The following is a 25,072-nucleotide window of genomic DNA, read 5'->3' on the forward strand; positions in this document are numbered from 1 at the left end:
CGTTCAGCCGTTATTGAGTGATGTTTCTCTATTTGTTGTTTGGAGTTGATCCCAAAGAGCTACGCTCGCTTCGCTCGCTCCGCTCAATAAATATCATCAGGTAAAAGAGTACAATGAATTAATTTTAATTTAGTATCCATGTTAAATTTGTACCATAGACAAAATAATGAAATATTTATTTATTTTGTCTATGGTAGCACGCTCCACGAAACAAACCGTCGTCAGTCGTCACTGAATGTATTTCCCCCTTAACTTTTAGAGTGACAATTAATTTGTAACCGGCTTACTTAATAACAGTAAAATACATAATACATGTCAATGCTTACAAATAAAGAACATTGTTCTGAATTTTGGTTTCTATGTTGGCACTCTTGCCTAACAGCTGGCTAATGGATTGTCTGTTCTGTTCGCTCCTCGCTCGTCACTTTTGTTGATTTGTTCGTTGTTTTTTCCCTGTGTCAGCGGTCTGCTAGAGCGCTGCTGCTTGCTGGTTTGCATAGAAATCTATCTAGATAGTGCAGTCGATCGTGTATTTTTAGATATTCAATCTGTCAAGACAGTTTCCTATTGATTCAAACGCCTGTAAACATTTTTGGAGTTTAAATGTAGGTATATATTTAATTTTAAGAACAGAATTTTCAGGTCCTCTGATATCTGTTAAAATCTGTAGGTTAAGTTAATTTGCTGTGGGCTTACTTTATAAATTTGAGTGTTGTCCCTTTTACTACACTTTTGTGTTAGTTAAAGCCTTAGTTTACACTTCTAGACTGATTGTGTTTTAAGTTATGCACCCAAACTGTTATGTTAGTTAAAATTGCAAAATTTACAATAAGATAACTTACATGGTTTAACAGGCAACGTTTATAAACTATTTAGGCTTGGGAATCTTTTTTTTAGAAAATAAGTATATTTTTAATTCTAATTTTCTTTAGTTTGGGATCTTTTTAGTTTCATAACTGTTGATAGGTTGTAATTAAGTTGTGCAAAGTTATTTGGAATTAAATTCTGTTCTGGGTAATACAGTGTACTTTCTCTGTTATGAAGGTTGGCACTATAGGTCTAAATCGATTACAGTAGACTCCCTCTTATCCGGACTCCTCGGGACCGAGGCCAGTCCGGATAACGGGTTTTCCGGTTAAACCGACGTCCCCAAAAACTCGTTAAAACTGACTGTTTACTGTGATACTCGACTTAAATTTAGGAGAGCATTGTATTTAGACACGTGATCACTGGTCTTAAATATTTCCTACGAGAACAGTCGTTTCAGTACTGCCCACTTCCTGCCAATCTAGTACGGTTAAACCAATGAGCTGATAATAAAAATTGTCCGGTTAAAGAGATGTCATTTCCGCCGAGTGTAGTCCGGATAACCGAAGTCCAGTTAAATGGTGCCCGGATAAGAGGGAGTCTACTGTAATACCACCATTTTTTTAGCCATTGCCTTATGGTTCACTATAAATGCTTGAACGATAAAATATTACTTTGGTTGTACTCTACTAGACTGCTCTGGCTCTAATCAAGTTAAAAAGTTATCGTCTGGAAGAATATCTCTAGCTACGATTTATCTCAATAATTTTCATCTACAGACCACTCTCTCCAGGTCTATTTTTTTCTTTAGAGGCAACATCCTTAGAGTTAGGCACGTTAGAATTTGTTTGTCAAGGTCTACATACGACAGTTGCATGGTCTAATGATGTCACAAAACTGCATAGGGTTTTTTAAATTTTTACTAAATTCAAAATCAAGTTATAATTTTGTTCATTTAAATTCTTTGATTAAAACCCCATTATATAGTTTGTTCGCGTAACTAAAGTTATTTATCATTTGATTTATTAGACAAAAAATTCAAAAATTTACAACAGTATTTATGTACTTACTTCAATACTTTCAATTAAGTGCCAGTCATTGATATGGGGCAGTTAAAAACTAATATTTCTTAAAAGCTAGGCATAATATTTGCCAAAAGAAATAATTGGCCTAGCTAAATCATGCAAAAAAATTCAAGCTAGGTAGGCCTACTTTATTTCTGTAAGTACGGTATTTAAAAAATAAATTCAGATTCCAATAGTGTATAGCCTAAAGTTTTTTTTAAGATTAAACTAGGCATAACTCATAATTTTCACTAGAAACTGAATATTGTTAAGTTTTTGTTTACAAACAAACGGCAATATCAATTGAACCTTGCTCATTGTTTGGCACCCGACTAGTAATAACCATTAGGTAGGTAAGGAGGTCCACTAATGTGAGACACAAGTATTTCTTTTGTAGTCTAATGCAATTAAAATACAGTAATCACCTTGGCAAAACAATTTCGGTACCGGTAAAACACTCAATGAAACTTGGATGCCATTCAAACTTTGTTGCAAGTAGCTTATAGTTACATACTGTAAGTAATAGTACAGTGTTCATTAAAGACTAGTAGTTTTTTACCTGTCAACAGGTGAAATAGCCTACCGTAGGTAACGGTACCGTAAATGTTGTTATTTTCAACCAATTTGTTATCCTTCATAAGTTACATAACTTAAGTACCATCTATTAATTGTCATTATTTTTCTCCTTATGGCATGTGAGATCCTAGAATAATTTTTTTGTAAAAATTCTATCACCTGATACTGATGTTGGTGAAATAGCAGAGTTGAGCTGTAGTGGTTAATTTCCCTGATTATATAATTATAGACAGTTAATATTATAACATAATTTAATTGGGAACTATCGAACCTGACACACGTAATTGTGTGCAATTTAGACATAAGAGAAGAAGGATTAGTAGCCTATCGATTTTTTTATTTGGCGTTTTCTGGTTTCTTGGTTTTGTTGTTAAAGTTGGTGGTGGTAAAAGACCTACCGTAATTGAGTTTGCAGTTTACCCAGTGCAGTTTATGCAGTTTTTTATTTTTCCTTTTTTTACTTAAGTCAGTAAAAGATTTTCTTTTGATTAATTGATGATAACCTAAATGATCAACCAAACCCCTTTGTTCCCACCACCACCTTTGAAGTCTGGGACTTATTTGCCAGGCTGATTCCCAGGGGCCGCTCCAGAAGGCAGGTAGGCCCGGGCCTACCCAAAATTCTGGTAGATTTTTCATAGTTATAAATAAAAAACTAGTCTTTCCTCTCCCTTCATAAGAAAATTTTTCATTCCTTTTTTTCTTTATTTTGTTTGTTTCTTTTTTTTCAATTAAAAAGCCTGTATGTATCCTTGGTTCTTCTGAAGCTGTTTGCCATATATCCGAACGTTCTGCTTTCTTTTTCATCTGCTCCCCACGCATTTGCCACTCATGCGATACTGTGTTGTTTCCCTACTTTCAACAAAACTCTTCTTTGCATAGGTACCCGTACTCAAAAGTTTCCTTTTAAATCTTTTCTTTCTAGCATCCTTACCCTAGAACTCGCATCCGTAAAGCATTGCTAACTCAACACCCTCTATACAGTGTCATCAAATGCTTAAGTCATGCCTCTATTTTTGTCTGGCATGTCCTGATACCATCCGCCAATAACATAATTGCATGGAGACTCCTATTTTTTTTTTGTGTATTTCTCCACATGTTTTTCAAAAGTTATTCCTTTACCTACAGTCATTCCTTAATCAAGCCTGACGACGTATCAAGATTCCTGTTTAACACAACAATAGTGTTTTCCAGAATTTTTTGGACCCACCCTTCCTACCTTCCGATATAATCAAATATGAAAACTAAAAAAATACATAGAGCTATTAGGCTATTTTTTTTATTCAAGCATGGTGTAACAAAATTAGAAAGACACTGTATTCTACCAACACACCCTGGCACAATAACACTTTATAACGAGGTTGATTGTGACTGCTTTGTAAAGCACGCTCTCAGCCTAGAGCTATTGTCCAAGTTGAGATGAAAAGATTTATGCAAGTTAGACATTTTGCTAGTTGACATGCCAAATTACTTTTCTTCTGTGAAGATCACCTGATTTTCTTCTGTGAAGATAACCTGATTTTTGTGTTAAAATTTATTCATACTACCAGCTTTAAACGACCAATGTAGCTTAAAATCCAAATCGTGTTAGCAAACTCATTGCTGAGAAACAATTTATGCAAAGTCTATATTTATACTAACTGTAAATTTTTTTGCAAATTCAATGCTAAAACAATTTTTTCATGGGTTATACTTCCCTTATAGGTAATTACTAATTTGGCTATTTTAACTCCTAAATATGTAACTAAATATTACAAGCATTGCAGTAACCTTGATGTTGCACTCAACTTCTTTTTGTCATAGGAATTAATACCTATTTCTGCTATTTGCCTTAATTATTTTCTTCTATTTAGTAACTGAAATTTATCTGAATAGATTTCTGGCAGTGCAGATATCATCCAAGTGGGAGAAATGAGATTCATTTGATGGTTAATAAATATAATAAACATCTTTATTTTTATGTATTGCAGAAAAATATTATTTAATTTCTTTATTGTGGTCACAACACACTTAAAAATGCCAAACAATCAAAGTGTTCCCTGATAATTTTGAGAGGAGCTTCTCTTCTACGTTCTGAACAAATCTTTTTGTTTACTGGCAACTTATCAAGACAAAAAGCTGAATTGATGATAGTTGGCATGCACCAGGAGTTTAATCGGCGACCCAACAATTCTCTACAGAAAATTCTTTTGGGTTTGAGTCTCTAGAATTCAATCTATTGTAGCTACTCCGTAGCACGTTCGGTATTCTACAACCATTAGAAATACCTATTTCAAACATTTCAAATATGTCATTAAATGTTGTTTATTAACACAAGGATTTTATCTAGAAGTAATTCAATTCCTGGTTTCAGGTCACAAGCACCAAAGAATGAAACCGTTACCATCTCTGCAATCCCTCCGCAAAAGTTTTCGTAAGTATTTATGAAATGTTAACTGTGAATGCATCAATACAACATTGTGTCCCCTGAATGTCCGACTTTATGGATATTGTCCAAGGCAGCCAACGCTATCTTTAGATATCCATTTTAGTGGTTATGAACAGCACCTAGTGTTTGTTTACATTCTTGACCGCATTTTGTTGTTATAGTATTGATAGCGTTATCAGTGACCTAATTTTTGACCATAAGTTAGTTTATATTAAGCTTTTTTAAAAAGCTGTGTAGTATAGCAAAAAATTAAAAATAAATAGCAAAAATTATCTCGTGTAAATTTTTACTTCTTTCATGTTGTTGGTAATTTACTTTAGTTTTAATTATTTTATTCTACTTAATTTTTAAACTATTTACCTTATTGGAGAGAAATTCCCAATTTAGTTAGTTTGAAACTATGTATTTTTGCAAGAAATTATTATAATCAAGGTGTTAGATAACTTGGACTGTGAAACCACAACCATATCAACATAAAAACAATGAATTGAACATATGTTAAATTAAAATTTACATGAAAATTTCAACATAGACCTAGAAGAAATAAGTACACATGGCAAAGAGTGTCAAATACAAGGAATCTTTTTAACAAGGAAAGTTCCCTCTTAAAAACACTTATTATAAAGCTTAGAAGTAATAAACAGTCATAAATCAAATCAACTTATTAACAAATTGATGACCGGCTTAAAAATGAAACAAATGTAATTAATACCGGTAATCGTCATGGTTTTTCATTGCACTAAAAAAACCTCAAAAGCAAATATTGTCTGTATTAATTATCAGATTTATATGAGATCACTGGGATATTTTCCCAAAATGAGAAACGGCTTTGCGGAACAATACCCTTTTTGGAATGTAATAGATTCTTCAATAGGCCTATTGCATTTTTTATTGATGTCGATATTCCGAATATTCTCACATTAAAAGACCCGACTAAATGCTTATGTAATTCATTGAAATACTCACGCTATTTAATAGCACTTTGAACTAATAAACGCTTCTTGTAAAAATATTTTATCATTTTTTTGGACCCGGCCTTATTAGCGAATTTCCCTATAGGGAAGTAGCTATTACCGTAGGTCTCATGATAAGACTTAGGCCCGGGACCGATTTACTTTTTCATTTTAATGTCCCCAGAGGCCAAAAACACCATTCGTTCAAATTTTTATATATGTATACTAGCTGACCCGGCGAACTTCGTATCGCCTAAGTTATAGGTTTCCCCTAAGACAGACCGATGGAAAGAAAGTACCGTTACGTTTAATTTTCAAGATGATCTCGTTCGCATCGCTCAATCACGTCCTGGTTGAAGTTCGTTCGCTACGCTCACTCACCTTTGGGTTGGAGCTCGTTCGCTGCGCTCACTTGCCTTTAGGTTGGAGCTTGTTCGCTACGCTAACTCGCCTCCAGGTTAGCTCGTTCGCTACGCTCACTCGCCTCCAGGTTGAAGTTCGTTCGCTACGCTCACTCACCTTTTGGTTGCAAATTAGCTGTTGTCATAAATGTAAACGAAATAATAGTGCTGCACCCTGTTGGTAATCCTTGTAACTTTAATGCTATTGAACATCATAGAACAGAACCAACTTGTTTAATTGAAACAGCTGTTAAGATTCATTAATTCCATTTCTCATAAGGTTAACATGGGAAACTCCAGAGCCACTGGGGCGGAGACATTTTAAGAATTTCGAAACGGGAAATAGTTTACGTCCGATTCGCATACCTACAGAATTTACACACCAAATTTCATAACGATCGGTGAAGTCGTTCCGGAGGAGTTTGCAGACAAACACTGTGACACGAGAATTTTATATATTAGATATATATATATATATATATAGGTATATATATATATAGATTTATATATATATATATGTGTCCGTGAACACGATAACTTGAGTAATTTTTATCCGATTTTGATGAAATTTGGTTTGAAGGTGTAAGGCGGGATAAACTTGAATGAGTTCGCGATCCAGCATGATCGGACCATGGGAACAGGGTTTAATGGGGGGTTTTATGGGGTAAAAATTGGTTTTTCTCACTTCTTACCCTCAAAACACAAAATTTCCCAATTTTTCTCTAAACCTTCTTAAAGAGCTTAAAAAAACAAACAATTCAGTATATCAAAGTGTTTTTGTACGGTTATTGGTTACGGAGAAAACTAAAAAAATGATAAATTTAAAATTCCCATGTTATTCTTATGGAGAATATTGTAAAATGTTGTAGTTTGCTTGTTTATGGATATATTTTGATCAAACTTGGCAAATTTATTTATTTTATAGTAAGCTATCAATATTTTACTAAAAACACACTACTTTATTAGTTTCCTTGTAGCAGCAAACCTAGGTACTCGTTAAACCTAATGTTATTTAAATAGATCAATTTGAAAATCAATTCGGCCAAATGGAAATTCGCTTAGAGGGCAGGTTTGCTGCGGCGGGGGTATTTTTTATTGTTTTCTACAAATGTTTCCCGACTTAAACCTGTTGCCAGTAAACATTTCTTGCATGTATTTATTTTATCTGACTTTAGGTAGGGTTTACTTTACCACTGTGACAACATGATGTGTATATTCTTCATGACTTTTTTTACTTCCAAAATAAGTTGCTTAGCATAAATGATTCATCTCTCCAAGTGATTGTGTATCTGGATTCCTTAATGTGATACCAGGCCTCTCCTCTACTCTTCTCATTTGTATAAGATTTTCTATTAATTGTCTCCTCCTCCTGTTTTCAATATTTCCCCTTTAAACTCAAGAAATTTTCTGTTTTTCCAACAAAACTGATTAACTGTTTAGATTTGTCTATAACCTCATAAAAAAACATCAATATATTTACTCCCAAAAAGCTGGTGAGTTTCTTTTTATGTACAGCTGTTTTTGTTTTTAAATTTGTTCAATGTAATTCTTATGGGGAAAATGCGACCTTTGAGGGCGTCTCACGCCATTAAGGGAAAGAGTTTTAAAATTCTAAAACCTTAATGCAAAACTACGAATTGAGACGAATCATTTGACACCTCAAACGTTAAAATCGGTCTTGAAATAACGGAGGAGTTTTGTTCACAAAAAACAGCCCTCACGTATTAATATAAGAGATTAGTAATATTAATCCTTAGATTTTCTTGTATTGGTTCACCATTAAAAAATAATTGCAAAATATTAAAAGATTTGATTTCAAATTTTGCTTTCAGCATTTAACTGACTTGATTTCTCCATCACATAGCAAACCAAATGTCTATAGGTATAATAAATATGAAAAATCACTAACACGGTGAATTGCTTGTGGAAGGACTATAAGAACATAAACAGTTTTATTGGGAGAACAGATCCTCCTAAGAGATTGTTAAAATAAGCTACGCCAAAAAGCATATACAAAATTCAGCCAGATATCTTAGTAAAACTTAAGATTCTCAAAGGTTTTCAAGGTACCCATGTAAACTAATTTAGTAGGAAAGCTACACCAATACAATATTTTATTGTTCAATTGGGTTTAAGGAAAAGGTGGTAAATTATTTTAGATAGTACTGTACATTAGATTGTGTAGTATAATTGAAACATACGATGAATATTCATCACCATGTTCAATTAGACTCGTTACGTCACAGCTAATTATTCCATATTCAACTCTTGTCATACAATTTTTTTATTGGGCTAACTGAGAACTCATAACGGTTGAAGTTTAGCTTCAACAGTAACCAGTTGATTCGCAACAATCATAATTTGTTACTTATTGATCCTGAAGCAGTGTCAAATTGGATGCATACAATTGTCTTGAAATTGCTTCAAGGCTACAGCAATCTTTTTAACACTGTTCTGTACCAAAACAATGTTTTGTTGAGTTACCATTTCAGAACTAACAATCTAATATTCATCTTTCCTTTAAAAAATAGATTTTTTCAATCAAAACTGATATTCCTCAAGCTATTAGATTGAGGGAAAACAATCAACTGTTTTTCTCTTGCTCTTAAATTTAAGTACTATTAAACTCCAAATACATTTGCCCACTTCACAAGTAAATTATTCTTGTCAATTTAGGCTACTTGGGATGGTTAAATAATGATTTTACTAAATTAGTAACATAAATGAAAGGGTTTTTACGTTATATATTTTTTGTATAATTGTGAAGATTTTAGTTAATGAACTGTACAACAATTTACACAGAAACGTCGCATCGACAACATAGTTGTTATTATGTTTTTCTTTTTGTAAGCATATCTCACAAATAAATTCATAGTCCTTAGGAATTTTAGTTTGAGTAAATTTAACCTCTTTGTGCATATTAATGATAACTTTTTTTAAGAACGTACCGGTACTTGTAAGAAAATTTCCTACTATTAAAAGAACTTAAAGGGCTTCTTAAATGAATAGTTCTTTTCATTGATTATCTGTATGGAGATTACTCTAAGTAGCAGATAGGTCGCTCAATGAGCACCAAGAATCATTATTTCACTAGATTACACTTTATCTCTTGCAAATTGCTCACATGCCTGCCTGTCTTTGAAGTTATGTAATGTTGAAGGCTGTTCAACCTAAAAAACTTACTTCAATGATTGCAAAAAGAATGATTTCACCCAAGTGGTTCATGAGTTTTTTTTTAAGTTTTCATCCAGTGATTCTGTTTGATGTGGGAAAAATAATAGGCAATGAATAAATATTTTAATTAAAAGACAAGTTTAATTTCACTTAGCAAATGGCACATGTGTTATATAACTTTTTACTTAATTCCTCTTAGTCAAAAGAAATTGTGGAAAGTGCTTCATCTTTAAACAAAATTGTCTCCATCCTATAGGCCTCGCCACCCTAACTTGAGGTAGCCCAACTGTACTGTCTTAAAACAGGTGTATTAATGTTAATAGCTTTCAGCTGACTTAATTGTTTGTTTAGGGCAATTACCGACTTGTCCCGCACGGCCCTTTTAGAATCCTATTAGCCACGCTTCCCTGAATGCCATCGTTCAATATTAACATTAATAAAATTATAATCTGATTTATTAATTTACTTGTTTACATGAATAACATAAATTTAACAATTATTTCTGTTTTTGTCCCATCTAAAACGGACAATTTTTATGGTTTTTGATTTGGTTTTTTGGTTTTTAAACAAAATACCCAGTAACTTCGGTATGAACCGTAAATATTGCCGTTTTAGATGGGACAAAAACAGAAATGTTTGTTAAATTTATGTTATCCTATCTTATACTCTTATATGAGCAATGTTTGCTTGTACAGTATATATGCTTGTATGCTTGCTTGCACATATGCACAAAGATCTAGAAACGGCTTTGACGATTTCCTTTAAATGTTGTAAATAATTCATTTCTGGCCTAAAAACGTGTTTAATGCAATTAAAAATTTCAACAAAAATCTAATTACGTAAAAAATGAAATTTAAAGTCAAAACTTTTTAACATTGGCCTTATGGGTTGCTAAGTAACCATGTTGGTTGAACAAAATAACAAGGAAAATGTAAACAAAAGCCTTGTAAGCTGTAACATGTGTTCAAGCCATCTACCCACAGTATACTAGCAAATTAGAAAATACAGTACAAAAGGAAAATATCAGTTGTTACTATTGAGCAAAGATTACACTGAAGATAACTCGATATAGGTGAAAATTGTTCCAAGTTCCGATCAAATACTGATTATTTAACTTGACTCTCTCTTACCAAAACTTAATCCCCAAAGTAATCAGCTGTTTTAATTTAAACAAAATGGCAAAACAATGTTTATGCTATTATAAACGAGCAACCTTTTATCGACTGTAAAATAAATTAAATTTTTACCTGGAAATCCTCAAGCCAGGTAAAAATTTCCATCATAATAAATTTAAATCCACTAAAACTTAAATAATAAAAGCCAAAATTAGTTGTAAATAAAACTTGAGTTTCCTTTATATTGTTTTTACAATCAAAATAAACTACGCCGAGCCATGGCTCGGTCCCCAGGTACTTAATGTAAACGAGTAAATTAATATATCAGATTATAATTTTATTAAAGTTAATATTGAACTACGGCGTTCATGGAAGCGTCGCTAATAGGATTGTAAAAGGATCATGCGGGACCAGCCGGTAATTGTCCTGCAGGTCAGTTTGGGCTGCCTCAAGTTTAGGGTGGCGAGGCCTATAGCTCTTGACCAATGAAACAGCTGATCTTGTTAGTAACAATTTAGCTACACAGATCTTCTCACTCCATTCTACAATCTACCTACACATTGCGTTCATATTCAGCTTATAATATTCATACAAGTGTGCATCGCTGTCTCAAAGAATTAATTTATCTGATTGTATGCAAAGATACAGGTTTATTTATTAAAATTCAGAAGATTTAAGAAATCTTTGTTGGGCTGCCATTTTTTACTCGGTTTTCCGTTCGAGTACAAATTTGCAGTATTGTATTCTACTATATAGTAAAAACCTTGAATTTGATGTGTATATCAACCTATGCTTACTTTAAGATTTCATTCGCCTCCTAAAAGGCCGTTCCTTTGAAGGGGTATCACCGAATAATGTGTTGAATGATTTTAATACTCAGTAACTGTGTACCAAATTTTGTAGCTCCATCTTTATTATGTATTATTAGAAAAATTTAACCGCCCTGGGACTTTTTTCACTCTGTATATTCATTTTTAACTTTACTCCAAGTAAGTTCTGTGCTCTGTTAGAAGACAAATAACACTGCCCAGGGTTTGGGTCATCTGATAAGGCTTCGAGTCTGATCTAAGAGTTTTAATAGTTTTAAGTCTCACACTGTTCCATTCCCGTCTGGTTTTATATGCATTATGCATTTAACTTGCTTGAATAAAGTTAAGTTACTGACAGGATCCATTAGCTTAATAACTAACTTTGATAACTCCAGGTAGATATCTCATCACAATGTAAAATCTGGAGCCTCATTCGATATGTCAATCCAGTTAAGAATGTATTGATGTCAAATAAATATTCTATAGTGTAGGCAAACTTAAAAGTGCATTTTATAATCTTTGTTAGTAATACCAGAGAAAAAAAGTTGTGACCTTGTTCTATTTCATTGCAATAATCAAAAATTTAATAGAAAGTATTACAACACACTGTACAAATACTTGACAGAATAGCATACTTTTAATTTGTCTCAGCAAATCCATAAGATGCATCTATGGGAGTGTTTTTAATCTATGGCTCAAGATTAGTTGATGAAGAAAATGGTTAGTCGTCTCCAGTATATGTTGTTTGTGTCTGCTATAGTATTATCATTCTAGACAGCAGTTTTAGATGTCATGATTGTCAACAAATAGTCAACTTAAGATAACAACTTCACACTTTTGTAGGATGTAGGTATTTTGATGGTTTGGCTTTTATGTTTTTAAACTTCACAGACTAACTATTTTAATTGTTGTAGGTATGAAAAAAAAAACTGTTTAAAATTTCCACCATGATGCCGAAAATAAGTAGCATAATGATTACCTCTTTCATTTAGTAGCACATTTTTCAAACATTATACTTGGTTGAAACATTTTGTTTAGAAAACAGATAAGAATTAAGAACTTTCCTTGTACCTATGCCACGTTTGATTACCTTCTTTGTTTTCATAATCTATAACTTGTAAATTATACGTCATAAAGGTAGGCATATACAATTTTCTTCCGCAAATTATCAGTAGGAATAACCGACGATGAACAGTAAGTGGATATTAATAATGTGTATACTTTTGCAACATAATAAATATTATATTGGCTATTTGAATGTTATTTAACTTTAGAGATTAATTTAAGAACGTTGTATACATCCCACATTTGCTAACCTGTTGTTTTTTTTTTTCATTTTTAACTTGTTACAATAATTTCTATAATTCTCTTTCTAGACTTGTTCCAAAAATTGTCAACGGTGGGATTGCAGGAATAATCGGAGTGTCATGTGTCTTTCCACTGGATCTAGTCAAAACTCGTCTGCAAAACCAGACTGTCGGCCCAAATGGAGAACGGATGTACACGTCAATGTAAGTTTCCTAATTCAGTATTTTGACTTGACTACAATCCTTATACAAGTAGTTAATCCAAATCCCATGTTTTAAAAGCTTCAGCAAATCTTTGTAAAACTTAAACGCAAAGAGAAAGATTTTGTTTTCATCAACAAAGTAGGTGGTCGAATCTTTCTCCTTGGACTGTATTGTTGAACTGGAGAAAATACTGGCTGACCAACTAATCTGTTGCTAGACCTGAATATGAATGACTGCATCACATATGAAATGTCAGCAAGTATTTTTCGTTGGCTCAACATCTAACATCTTCTTAAGACGAAAATTCAACAAAAATAAATGTAGTTGAATTGAGCCAACTACGAATGTGCTGCTGTATTATTGATTTCTGCAAAATGTGACAGCTGTTTAGCAAAGAAAAACTAAACATAAAGTTTTTGCTAACTGCACCATTAATTTTTTTCAAACGATCAAAAACTAAGAAATAATAACACAATATGCCAGGGGCTCATCAATTTCTTTTCTTTTTAAAACACACAAACTAAGTTCACATCTACTACAGTTATGAGACTTTTAAACCAGACTTGGCCGCATAAATTGAGCTGGAGTGAATACATTTGCATGTGTTATGTGCTTCTATTTACAATATTCCACTCCTTCCATGCTATGTCACACTGTACCTACCATGCAAAAATTTTCTGGATGTTTAGAGTTTAAGTGTTTTAAACCCCATACAAAACTTTTTAAATATATTTGAGCACACAATTAGAATGTTGTTTTTTTTTATTCATAAATAATAATAATTATTGAAGCTTTTAGTAACTTGAGTAATTTTTGTCCAATTTTGATGAAATTTTGTTTGAAGGTGTAAGGCGGGATAAACTTGAATGAGATCGCAAACCATGAGAACAGGGTTAAACGGGGTTTTATGGGGTAAAAATGGGTTTTTCTAACTTTTTACCCTTAAAACACAAAATTTATAAATTTTTCTCCAGACATTTTTAAAGAGATTAAAAAACAAATATAATTTAGGATATCAAAGTGTTTTTGTACGGTTATTGGCTACGGAGAAAATATAAAAAAAACATTAGGCATTAGGTATTTAGGTCGCGCAGCCCGCTTTTATCTCAACAATATGTGTGGTAATAGAACAATATTTTACCCCCTTAGGGGGTAAAAAATACAAAATAGCAGATGTGTGGATAACGAAGCTGTTTTGGAAAATTGTCTTACTTCACATTCTCTTTACTTTTACCCAAAAACCATCTCCCGGAATTTGGCTCTTTAGCCTACTTACTACACACCCTGTATACGGTACCCTAACAGTTGTGGAATGGCTCTGCCCTACTACACATGAATGTTATTCCATTCAACAGGGACAAATTGGAACCCCAGTCTAATTCTTATTCATTTTTATGTTTCTACACCATTTTTTCACCAGCTTGTAATTGGACAAACAAATTTACTATGATAAAAATTCTCTTCAGGTTGGACTGTTTCAAGAAGACCTACCGAGCGGAAGGCTACTTTGGTATGTACCGGGGATCTGCCGTCAACATTCTGCTCATCACACCAGAGAAAGCCATCAAGCTTGCGGCTAACGACTTTTTCCGACACCACCTCTCAACGGGCCATGGGTATGTATTTCATCTCTCATAATCGTAAAAATGTTGACAGTAAATTTGTGTTTATGTTAATCTATACTATATTTTTTTTAAAGGAATCTTCCACGCCATAATTTTGTTCTTCTAACGTCAATCTTTTGCCAGTTGTGAGATAGCGTCGTTAATTGTAGCCAAATGAAAATCCTATTATATCATGGAACGTTGGAATTGTTCAAGGCGACAATACTATGTGTCCTAATGAGGATAGAACCAATAAACTATAATAAACAGTTTTTATGTGTACAGAACAATTGGTTTAATAAACTTTTTAACAATCAAGCTAAAAGTTTATCTCTTATGTTGAAACTGAATTTATGCCAACTAGGCTTTTAAGAATACGAATATTTCCAAACATGAATAAAACTAGGCTTAACTATTCCAAAAAGTACAACAAATTTTTAGTAATGATTATCTTATTTTTATGAGAAAATCAGAGTTGTAGTTAAATGAAACGTAGAGTTAGCAAGTTAGGTGCTAAGAAACCAGTAGGCTATAAACTATTTTCTCAACTGACAATGACAGTTCAGATTAGTGATTGGTGAAAGTACGGTGACACGGAACTTAAACCTCTGGTCCCGTAAAACTTCAGAAATAGACTTACTCTCAGAATAGCCTGGTTCTGAATGACTGCGTGACACCGGTGCATGTTCATTTTCTTCTCGCCATAAATTTAGTTTTTCAACAGGTTATCCCGTTGCTGCCGTTGGCAAAGGTGTTTGAAGTAACTAAGCAATGTTTTGCTCAGCATACCATTGTCTTCCGTTTTAAATTTTCAATGTTAGGGGTAGTTTTTTTTTCAATCAAAATGCATTGGTGGTTTTAAGAATGCATCTCTACTGTTGAAATAGCTGATAGTTGAAATATTAGTTTTTCAAAATCAATAAAAACTGGTAGGCCTATTTTTAGCGAATTTCCCTATAGGGAAGTAGCTATTACCGTAGGTCTCATGGTAAGACTTAGGCCCGGGACCGATTTACTTTTTCATTTTGATGTCCCCAGAGGCCAAAAATACCATTTGTTCAAATTTTTATATATATATATATATATATAGATTTATATATATATGTGTCCGTGAACACGATAACTTGAGTAATTTTTATCCGATTTTGATGAAATTTGGTTTGAAGGTGTAAGGCGGGGTAAACTTGAATGAGTTCGCGATCCAGCATGATCGGACCATGGGAACAGGATTTTATGGGGGGTTTTATGGGGTAAAAATAGGTTTTTCTCACTTTAGACCCTCAAAACACAAAATTTTCCAATTTTTCTCTAAACCTTCTTAAAGAGCTTAAAAAAACAAACAATTCAGTATATCAAAGTGTTTTTGTACGGTTATTGGTTACGGAGAAAACTAAAAAAAATTAAATTTAAAATTCCCATGTTATTCTTATGGAGAATATTGTAAAATGTTGTAGTTTGCTTGTTGATGGATATCTTTTGATCAAACTTGGCAAATATATTCATTTTATACTAAGCAATAATTATTTTACTTAAAACACACACTTTATTAGTTTCCTTGTAGCAGCAAACCTAGGTACTCGTTAAACCTAATGTTATTTAAATAGATCAATTGAAAATCAATTCAGCCAAATGGAAATTCGCTTAGACGGCAGGTTTGCTGCGGCGGGGGTATTATTAAATTAAGGCTAAATAGTAAAATATGTGAAAACTACATAAAACATTTTGATTACCAAAACTACAACAAAACTAACTCAGACATCCAATTTCTATAATTTTTCTAAATAATACCTTTTGCATAAAATAATGTAGGAATAAAAGAGCGAAAAATTGTAGTTTTATTTATTTTAGTAAGAAGTAAGAAGTAATTTTTCAGCTCTTCATTTATGTGGCTGGTCAAAAGTTAGAGCACGGAACTTCTGTTTTGAAACTATAGGTTCAAGTAAATTACTAATAGGTTTATGCTACTAAGGCCAATCCGCTTACCCATGGTTCAAAGCCACCTACTTAAAAAAATATAGGTCTCTGAAGGGAGGCATTTATCCGTTATTTTATTAGTTTTATGGGGAAATTGGCATTAAATCTTAAAATTTCAAATATTAAAATAATAGTAGTAGACCTACATGCCAAATCAAAATCGGACCACAGTCGTAGTAAATAGCTCTGTACTCATCCACACAGACATCAAAAACCATACGGGACCAAAAACAATATTATTATCACCTAAAATTGAAACTGACGAAAACAATACCTTCTTCATCCTATGTGTAGAGGATGAAAGTAATATTTATTTGGCTGACAGGAAGTTGCCCCTTGGACGAGAGATGTTAGCTGGAGGTAGTGCAGGACTGTGTCAGATCATCATCACAACTCCTATGGAGCTGCTGAAGATTCAGATGCAGGACGCCGGCAGAGTTGCAGCTGCGGCTAAGCTGGGTGAGTTGATTTGTTAAATCATTTAAAGAATCAATTTATAACCTTTAATTTTATTATTGTGTTTGTTTATCTCTCAATTAAACTTCTATAAACATTCGAACATTTTTCAAATTACCAATATTGTATTCCAATTTTTATTTGTTTGCAGAGGGTAAGACAGTTCCGAAGGTATCCGCCACCTCGCTAGCCCTGGAACTGCTGAGGACTAAAGGTATCTTTGGACTGTACCGAGGTATCGGAGCTACGATGCTGAGAGACGTTTCTTTCTCCATCGTCTACTTCCCACTGTTTGCCAGGCTCAACTCCCTCGGACCTCGCAAGAACGATGGCTCAGGTAACCATATTTTCTTGAGTTTTAATATTTTTATTTGGTTAAAAAGATTGTTATATTTGTTTTTTGTCGTAATGAAGATGATGGATGCAGCTGGGTAAGAGTGTGCTTTTTTCTGGAGGCCGGAATAGTTTATACTGATCAAGACAATGTATTTATACTCTTTGTGCAAATGGTTAGTAGTTTTGGTTTGTTGGATGTTAGATTTCTACATTTAAAAAATATCTGTCCAACAATCTCCAAAATTTATTCTATTTTATGATTACTAAATACTTCGATTGAAAAGCAGATAATATGGGTTTGCCTTTTAAACACAATGATGTTGGATACTTATTAGCAACACTGAACAATTTCCTGGCCACCTTTGGATCTGAATACATCTTTCTACCTGGCTCCACAGAGAAGTAAGGTACAGAAGAAACGAACGTTGTGTCAGGAATATACTTGTGACGAGCCAGTGAGCAAGGAAGAGCCTGAGCGGCGAGCACTGGGCGGAAATTCTTATTGCACAGGGCACATGATCTTCCTCCACTGTGAGAGTTGTAGTAATCATGGCGAGGGAGATGGTGTTGGGGTTGGGCTTTGGTCTTCTAGACACCAGCGACTAGTGCTACCACTTAAGTGTACGATTGAATGTGAACTCTGTATCCTACTTCTCTGTGCTAACTCAAACCCAAGTTGATTGGATACACCATCAGTAGCAAAGGAATTCCAATTATTCACTGTAGTGAAAGGTTTTTCTGGTTCATCATGGAGTCTATCCCAGTTTAGGTAAGCCTGCTATGCCATCAGTTTTTGTTTATACAAGTTTTTCCTCAATGCAGGAGAAGCAGTGTTCTGGTGCAGTTTTCTCTCTGGTTGTACGGCTGGCTCTCTCGCAGCTCTGTGTGTCAACCCCTTTGACGTGGTGAAGACGCGACTTCAAGCCATCAGCAAGGTGGAAGTTGGACCCCGATACAACGGAATCATGGATGCTTTTGTGTGAGTGCCGACTCTAAAGTTATACCTTTGTTTTCACTTATTCATCTAAACTATACTCCGTTCACAAAATTTAGGTAGTATGAGAGGAAGTCCACAACTACTTTTTTGCTTAATTTATATGGCGGGTAGCTGGTTTGTTTTGGAAAACCTCAGCTATTTGAGCTATATTATTATTATTTTAAAGGTAGGTTTAAATGGAGGGGATAGATTTTTTCTCCTATAAGAGGCGCTTAAACTTTGTGAACGAAATATAGTTATGAGTAGACCTACTGTATTTTCCATCATTCAGATATATCAGTACAAAAACAAAACTGAATAAAACAAAATTTACCAATAAAAGTCCAACCTTAGTGTAAAAGAATGAATTAGTCATGTAACATGTTCTATGTGCAAAATTATAGGCTACTAGCTGTAACCCGCGGGCTTTGCCCCGTTTAACTTCTTAATTTTCAAGATTATCTCGTTCGCATGGCTCAATCACGTCCTGGTTGAAGTTTTTTCGCTACGCTCACTCACCTTTAGATTGGAGCTCGTTCGCTACGCTCACTCACCTTTAGGTTGGAGCTCATTTGCTGCGCTCACTTGCCTTCAGGTTAGCTCGTTCGCTACGCTAACTCGCCTCCAGGTTGAAGTTCGTTCGCTACGCTCACTCACCTTTTGGTTGCAAATGAGCTGTTGTCATAAATTTAAAAGAAATAATAGTGCTGCACCCTGTTGGTAATCCTTGTAACTTTAATGCTATTGAACATCATAGAACAGAACCAACTTGTTTAATTGAAACAGCTGTTAAGCTTCAATAATTCCATTTCTCATAAGGTTAACATCGGAAACTCCAGAGCCACTGGGGCGGAGCACGAAAGGATTTTTGAAATAAGAATATGCCTATATGTTAATCGGGAATGTGAGCTATCATCATGCCAAATTTCAGCCCAATCCGACCAGTATTTTTCGCGTTCACTTGTCACAAACATACATCCATACATCCATACATCCAAACTTTCTCATTTATAATATTAGTAGGAAGTAGGATAGCTATAGGCTATTATGTAAATTAAAAATGAATACAACAATACCATCTGCAGGTCTACATACTAAGCAGCATAGACAATTAGGTCGTTAGTAGTTTGTTAACGTCTGTGAACAAAGATGCTAATATATTTTAAAGTCAATTTCAGAGTGAGCTTCATACTTACATTAAAATGCCATAGAAATATATACAAATAGTATAGAAATAGATCATTCTGATTTGTTGTAATTTGTTTTCATTTTGCAAGAAAGATATTAATAGTGGACTGAACATAAATATTGTAAGAATATATTACTTACGTCAATTCAGCTCAAAATTCTGAATGGTGTAATCAGGACATGTTTCAACACATTAGTGTCATCATCAGCTGGGTAGTAGTGAAGTTGAAGCATATTAACCAAATTCTATCCCTGACCCGCGGCGCGCCTACTATAACTTACATTCTGTCTTATTTGAATTTAATGCATCTTTTTGACTCCCGATTTTAATGCTCTTTCATGAAAATTTTTGATTTTAGTCTACTCAATCTTAACTAAGTAGAAGAATGTTGTGAAAGTGCAATTATTGACAAATATTATTTATTACCTGTACTAATCTTCAGTAATATTCTTACAGGAAAACCTTAAAGAACGAAGGACCGCTGGCGTTCTTTAAGGGCGGAGCTTGCCGAATGATTGTGATTGCCCCTCTGTTCGGTATTGCCCAGACAGTATACTACTTGGGGGTGGCCGAGAAGCTGCTGGGCTACCAGAAATAAACACCCATCGAAACTTAGTAAATGTATCAACATAAATGACAATAACTCTATGTACTCCCTTCCTACGCCTTTGACGGCCTTTTGTAAACGGCTGGCTCTTCCCAACTGCCCTGAATCAGGTTGTTAAATGTCGTCTGCTAAACTATGGTTAGATATTTTGGCGTGAAACTGTATCAGGTTACCGTTCCGTAGATGTACTCATAATATTCCATTTAGCATTTTTAGAAGCTTATTTTTGAAGGCATTTTTATTATTTTTGTTTGTTTTGCACACTTTTTAGTAGGCCATGTGAGTTTATGTGTCTCCAATGGATCTTGGAATGCTGAAAATAATCTCCAATGTATATTTTATATTATTCAGCTACTTCCTAGAATGTTGGTTTTGGAAGAAGCTATTTTCAAAACAAGATGCACATAGAATAGATCGCCACACAGTGTTTTTCAACCTAGTATTCATTCTTCCATTCTTATGAGGGAAAACTTATTTAAGTTGAAAAATTTACTTATAAGTTTTCACTGGTTTTGGAGTATGAACTCACTATGGTTTTTTAACTTTTTTTAAACGTTTATGTTATGTGTACATTTTACGTGTACTTCACTGTCTGTGAAAATGTCAGTATTTCTTATTTATTGTTGGAATGTTTAGCAATATGGGACAAAGATATTGAAACGTTATCCGTTTACCTGTTGTTATTATATGTGGCATCTTTTGCTTACAAATCAAAGAGTTAGGAGAAATCCATCAATTTTTCATCTGATTTTGCAGTCTTCTAACATGCCCTCGATATAGAGTCAATGATATTAGATTGTCATTAGTTGCAATTAATGCGATTGCACAACTAGTTTAAGTAGTATGTATATATAAATTATTTTTCTGTTGTTATGTTTTAGTAGGAACTTCCGAGTCGGACTAGATTCGAAGTGAGACAGGTTGCGTTGTTGAGTATTTCTAGTTGGCTTACATAGTTGTATCATAGATAAAACATACTCCCTTAGTAGATTTCTCATCCTAATGGAACAGCTGAAGACAATATTATTGTTAGTTCATGTACGGTTTATGTAGAGGTCGTGTTTTGTTTATAATTTGTTTCCTGTTATTACAGTCATTTAAAACTTCGTCTAACCAAATAATACGATCTAATCATAAACAATAAATTGTCCCCTAGTTATTTAACCAAACAGTAAAGCACAAATCAAGAAATTAACCCTAAAATAATAAAAACAAAATTTCGTCGACACTAGCGCCCAGTGTGGCGTACATGAAATAGACAAGAAAAACGAGCTTCAAAATTTACAATGGGATGAGAAGTCTACTTGTGTGGGTTAGTCTATGGTTGTATTTAAGACAGCGAGAAGCAACTTTGTACTTTATAAGTACACTTCCATGCTTAAATGTGTTGCACGCTTCCCAACGGGAATTGGGTTTAGATTCGGGTAATGTATTTTAATTTATTGTGTTTTACCTTTAGATTAGCTGTGTTGTAATGCTTACTACTTTCTATCATTCCTTTCTTGTTTCTGTTTTCACTTATTTTATTTTACTGTTAAGCATTTTTTTTTCTTTTCTTATCTGTAACTATTTTTAACTAGTTTTCTGTGTGTTAGTCACTATAACTTTATCTTCAAATGACGATATTTTCCCCATTTTATTTTTTTGTGTCTTGTAAATAAGTTCATCTTTTGAGGGTAAATGTAAATGTAATAAAATATTTAAGTTACAAGTGCGCTTGAATTAGCATACTCAAAATTATGACGTCCTTCAGTAATAATAAGCAATATTCGTCAATTTAGTAAAAGATATTACATTAAATATTAAAAAATAAATATAAACCTATACACTATAGGAGAAAATTAAGTTGTTAAACCTACTCATACGAAAAAGTATAATAGTTCATATTCTATTTAAAGCACTATTGATTATTGGCATATTTTTTTTTTTTTTATGTCGTCCTGTAAGTTAGTGAATACAATTGTCTTAAATGTCTCTTTAGAAATTACAATTTACCTATTTTCTATCTTGAATTTTTAATTTTTCCAACCATCAAACTAACTCTATCAATAAAGCAAATGAGACTTCATTTTATATCTATAAGCAAGCTATTTTTACCTGCATTCAAAAGCTTTTCTGAGTTAATAATCTGGTTAATTTATGCCCAATCAATTAAATCGGATCGGTTTTGATTACTTGTTCTTACAATGTAAGTTAAACTATTATTCTGTTTGGTAGTTTAAAGAAATTGGAAGTTGGGAATTTATGTTTCAATCATAGAACATATTTTGTTTTATAGGATACCATTTTGTTTGAGTCTCAACAAGTGTGTTTGATTTGCTTAGACGCTTAGGTAGTTTACTCTATTACAATTCCAGTAGTTATTAGTAATTTTGTTTGAATGTCCTTTTTCAACTAGTGTGCTAACGTAGGTGCTTTTAAGCGTGCCAATTGCCTTAACCTAACAATAACTGGCCTAAACCTAAACACATTTAAAAGACAGTTTAAAGATATTTAAGAAGCTGAAGTATAAACTAAAGATATTTTTAATGTTGGAAAATTAGTGGACAACATAGTTTTTTTTTTTTTTATTTTTTTTTTTTTTTATTAGACCGCCATAATAAAACATTGTTTTCATTTCGATGTATCACCATGAAAATGTTCAATTATTCCACATATCAAAGGTTAATTAATTGTGTATTATGTTTGTTGGAAAATGTAGGGTTTTATCAAACAAGTTTTAGACTAAATTTGTTATAAACTTTACCACTCCCTTTGGTCTTTTAAAATTCAAAATGTTTCTTTATATTTTGCTAACCTTTAACAACTATTTCCATGAATAAATTAAGTATGCAATATGATATAGCTAGAAAGTCAAAAGGCTAAGGCTATTCTACTCTCCCTTAGCTACTGCTTAGCTGAATTATTAGAGTACAGTACTCATCTAAAAATCAAGAGGCCGACGGTTTGATCCTGATAAAAGTCAGTAGTTTTAGCAAATTTCCTATGTAGGGAAGAAGCTATTACCGTAGGTCTCATGATAAGACCTGTGACGGATTATTGTTTTTTGTTTTGAGGTCCCCAGAGGCCTTCTGTTCATATTCATATCAAATTCATTTATTCGCACAATAACTCAAGTAAAAATTATGTTGTTTTGATAAAATTTGGTACAAACATTTATTGCAACGAGTTCGAAAACCACTGTGATCAGACCATGGGAAGGGGTTCAAAGAGTAAAAATGGAGCTTAAATTCAGCTTAAAATTTGCTCATAAACATCTCTTAAGTCATAAATAAGCGGTATGAGCAATCTGACACATACTTTTTCCCATTAGCTTGTCAACATCATGGATGGGAGTGACTATAATATTTTGGGGGAAATCACAAGAGTTGCAATATCTTTGGAACTGTAATTTTTACAGTGGTTGTTTTTTTATGAGTAAAAGTATTATAACATAGATAATTTTAATCAAATTTGGTACATTCCACGCACAGATCTGTAGTCTATGTGGACGGGCAAATGCAAGGTTAAAAAAGGCCCCCAACCTCTTTAAAAAAAAAGTTACATTGTTGAAAACCCATTTTTTTGTTGGGATTTTATGGAAAGCCACACAAGCTGCAATAACTTTTGAACCGTTGTTTTTACAGCAAAAGGGGCTGGACCAATTTTGTTTGGGTTTTTTTATCAGATTTTTCATTTATTACATGGGTTTTTATTAGAAAATCACCATTAAAGGTTTTAATTTCACCTGGAGATACAATGGAATAGTACCCATGTTACATACCAAATTTTATCAAAATCTGATCACAGATATGGTCTGCAGCTATACACACACAGACATTACTTCGAAAACCATTTTTTCGGTTCAGGGGGATCCAAATTGGATAATGTTGATAATTATTTCCGCCCAAAACTCAAACATTTTGACAGAAAAAAAAACTCCATATACATACTTACTATGTATAGCTCCCTTTACTATGTATAGGGGGGCTAAACTAATCAATTTCTACTTTCCCACGAAAGTAAATTGATTTAACTATTGCTGTGGTTAAAAATGTTAACTTGAATTTAGAGTTTAGTATGTGTAAAAAAATTTACATAATTGATGCAGGGAGTGGGCGGTGATTTGTAATTTTACATCGATTGGTTCAAGTAATTGTGAAATAATCAGTAATAGTTAAATAGGTATCAGTGCTCTCTAAACGACAAATAAAACTGTTAGAATATTTAAACAACAACGCTTAAATCTTAAGCAACTGTAATACGTAATTTTCCTACTCATACAGTTAAATTACTTTTGATACGTAGTTTAAACCAAGTAATTTTAGATATGAAATAAGTATCATTAGATTACAACAAACTATGAAATTCATTGATAAAAAATACTATCAAACAGTCGAATATCATTTAGCTGACAATATTTTCCCTTTAATGTGTAATAAATATGTAAAATGTGTCTTAAGACAAAAGACAATACAATGATTGCATGCAGTTGTCTCAATGTTATTATGTGTCAGTTTTCTATCACGTTTTTGAAATCTATCTCTCAGTTGAATTGTTTTGTTTAGTTATTGTGATCTTGTGTTACAGAAAATATTTTTTTACTTTTGTGTTATATTACCATATTTATTTTGTGATGCATTACCATTATACTATGCAAAATGTAAATTGTGAAACAATTAAAGATGTGTCTAGAAATGTTATTGAGTGTTTTATTGTCAACAAATTATAAGAAAATATGATTAAGTTCTTAGCTGTATACCGGTAGATTGCAGTTGGAATTCGGCTATCCTGATATAAAGTTTTTTATTGAAATTTCATATTTTAGAATTAATATGGAAATGATGGGTATGAGAACTGATGCAACTTGAAGATAAACTTGTAGTATCGTCGATTGCTTCAGTTTTATGATCCAAGAGATATTTACAACGATACTGTGTAACAAAGTATTTTTTTTTACAGTCACCCGACAAAGTGGGCTTCCTTGCACTGATTGTAGTACAGAAAGAATTGCTGCTTTTACTTAATTTTTCCAATTTTGTTCAATGTTTGGATTTAACCTAACCTAAAAACGTGTTTGAAATACCAAAAATTAATAGTAACTGTAGTTAAA

At 33.1% G+C, this 25,072-nt stretch overlaps 1 protein-coding gene across 1 annotated transcript; it reads left to right on the forward strand.

Moving 5' to 3' along the window:
- Positions 1–474: 474 nt before the first annotated feature.
- Positions 475–22,541, forward strand: LOC128992395 (mitochondrial glutamate carrier 1-like). Its single transcript, XM_054415953.1, has 8 exons — positions 475–605; positions 4,801–4,860; positions 12,704–12,838; positions 14,305–14,454; positions 16,742–16,875; positions 17,024–17,209; positions 18,031–18,187; positions 19,830–22,541. Coding segments are annotated over exons 1-8 (966 nt in total). The 5' UTR covers positions 475–603; the 3' UTR covers positions 19,972–22,541.
- The last annotated feature ends 2,531 nt before the right edge of the window (positions 22,542–25,072 follow it).

Source organism: Macrosteles quadrilineatus, unplaced genomic scaffold (assembly GCF_028750875.1).
Source record: "Macrosteles quadrilineatus isolate MER2022 unplaced genomic scaffold, UCM_ALF_1.0 Scaffold_4__1_contigs__length_99947679, whole genome shotgun sequence".
In the NCBI taxonomy this organism is placed as follows: domain Eukaryota; kingdom Metazoa; phylum Arthropoda; class Insecta; order Hemiptera; family Cicadellidae; genus Macrosteles; species Macrosteles quadrilineatus.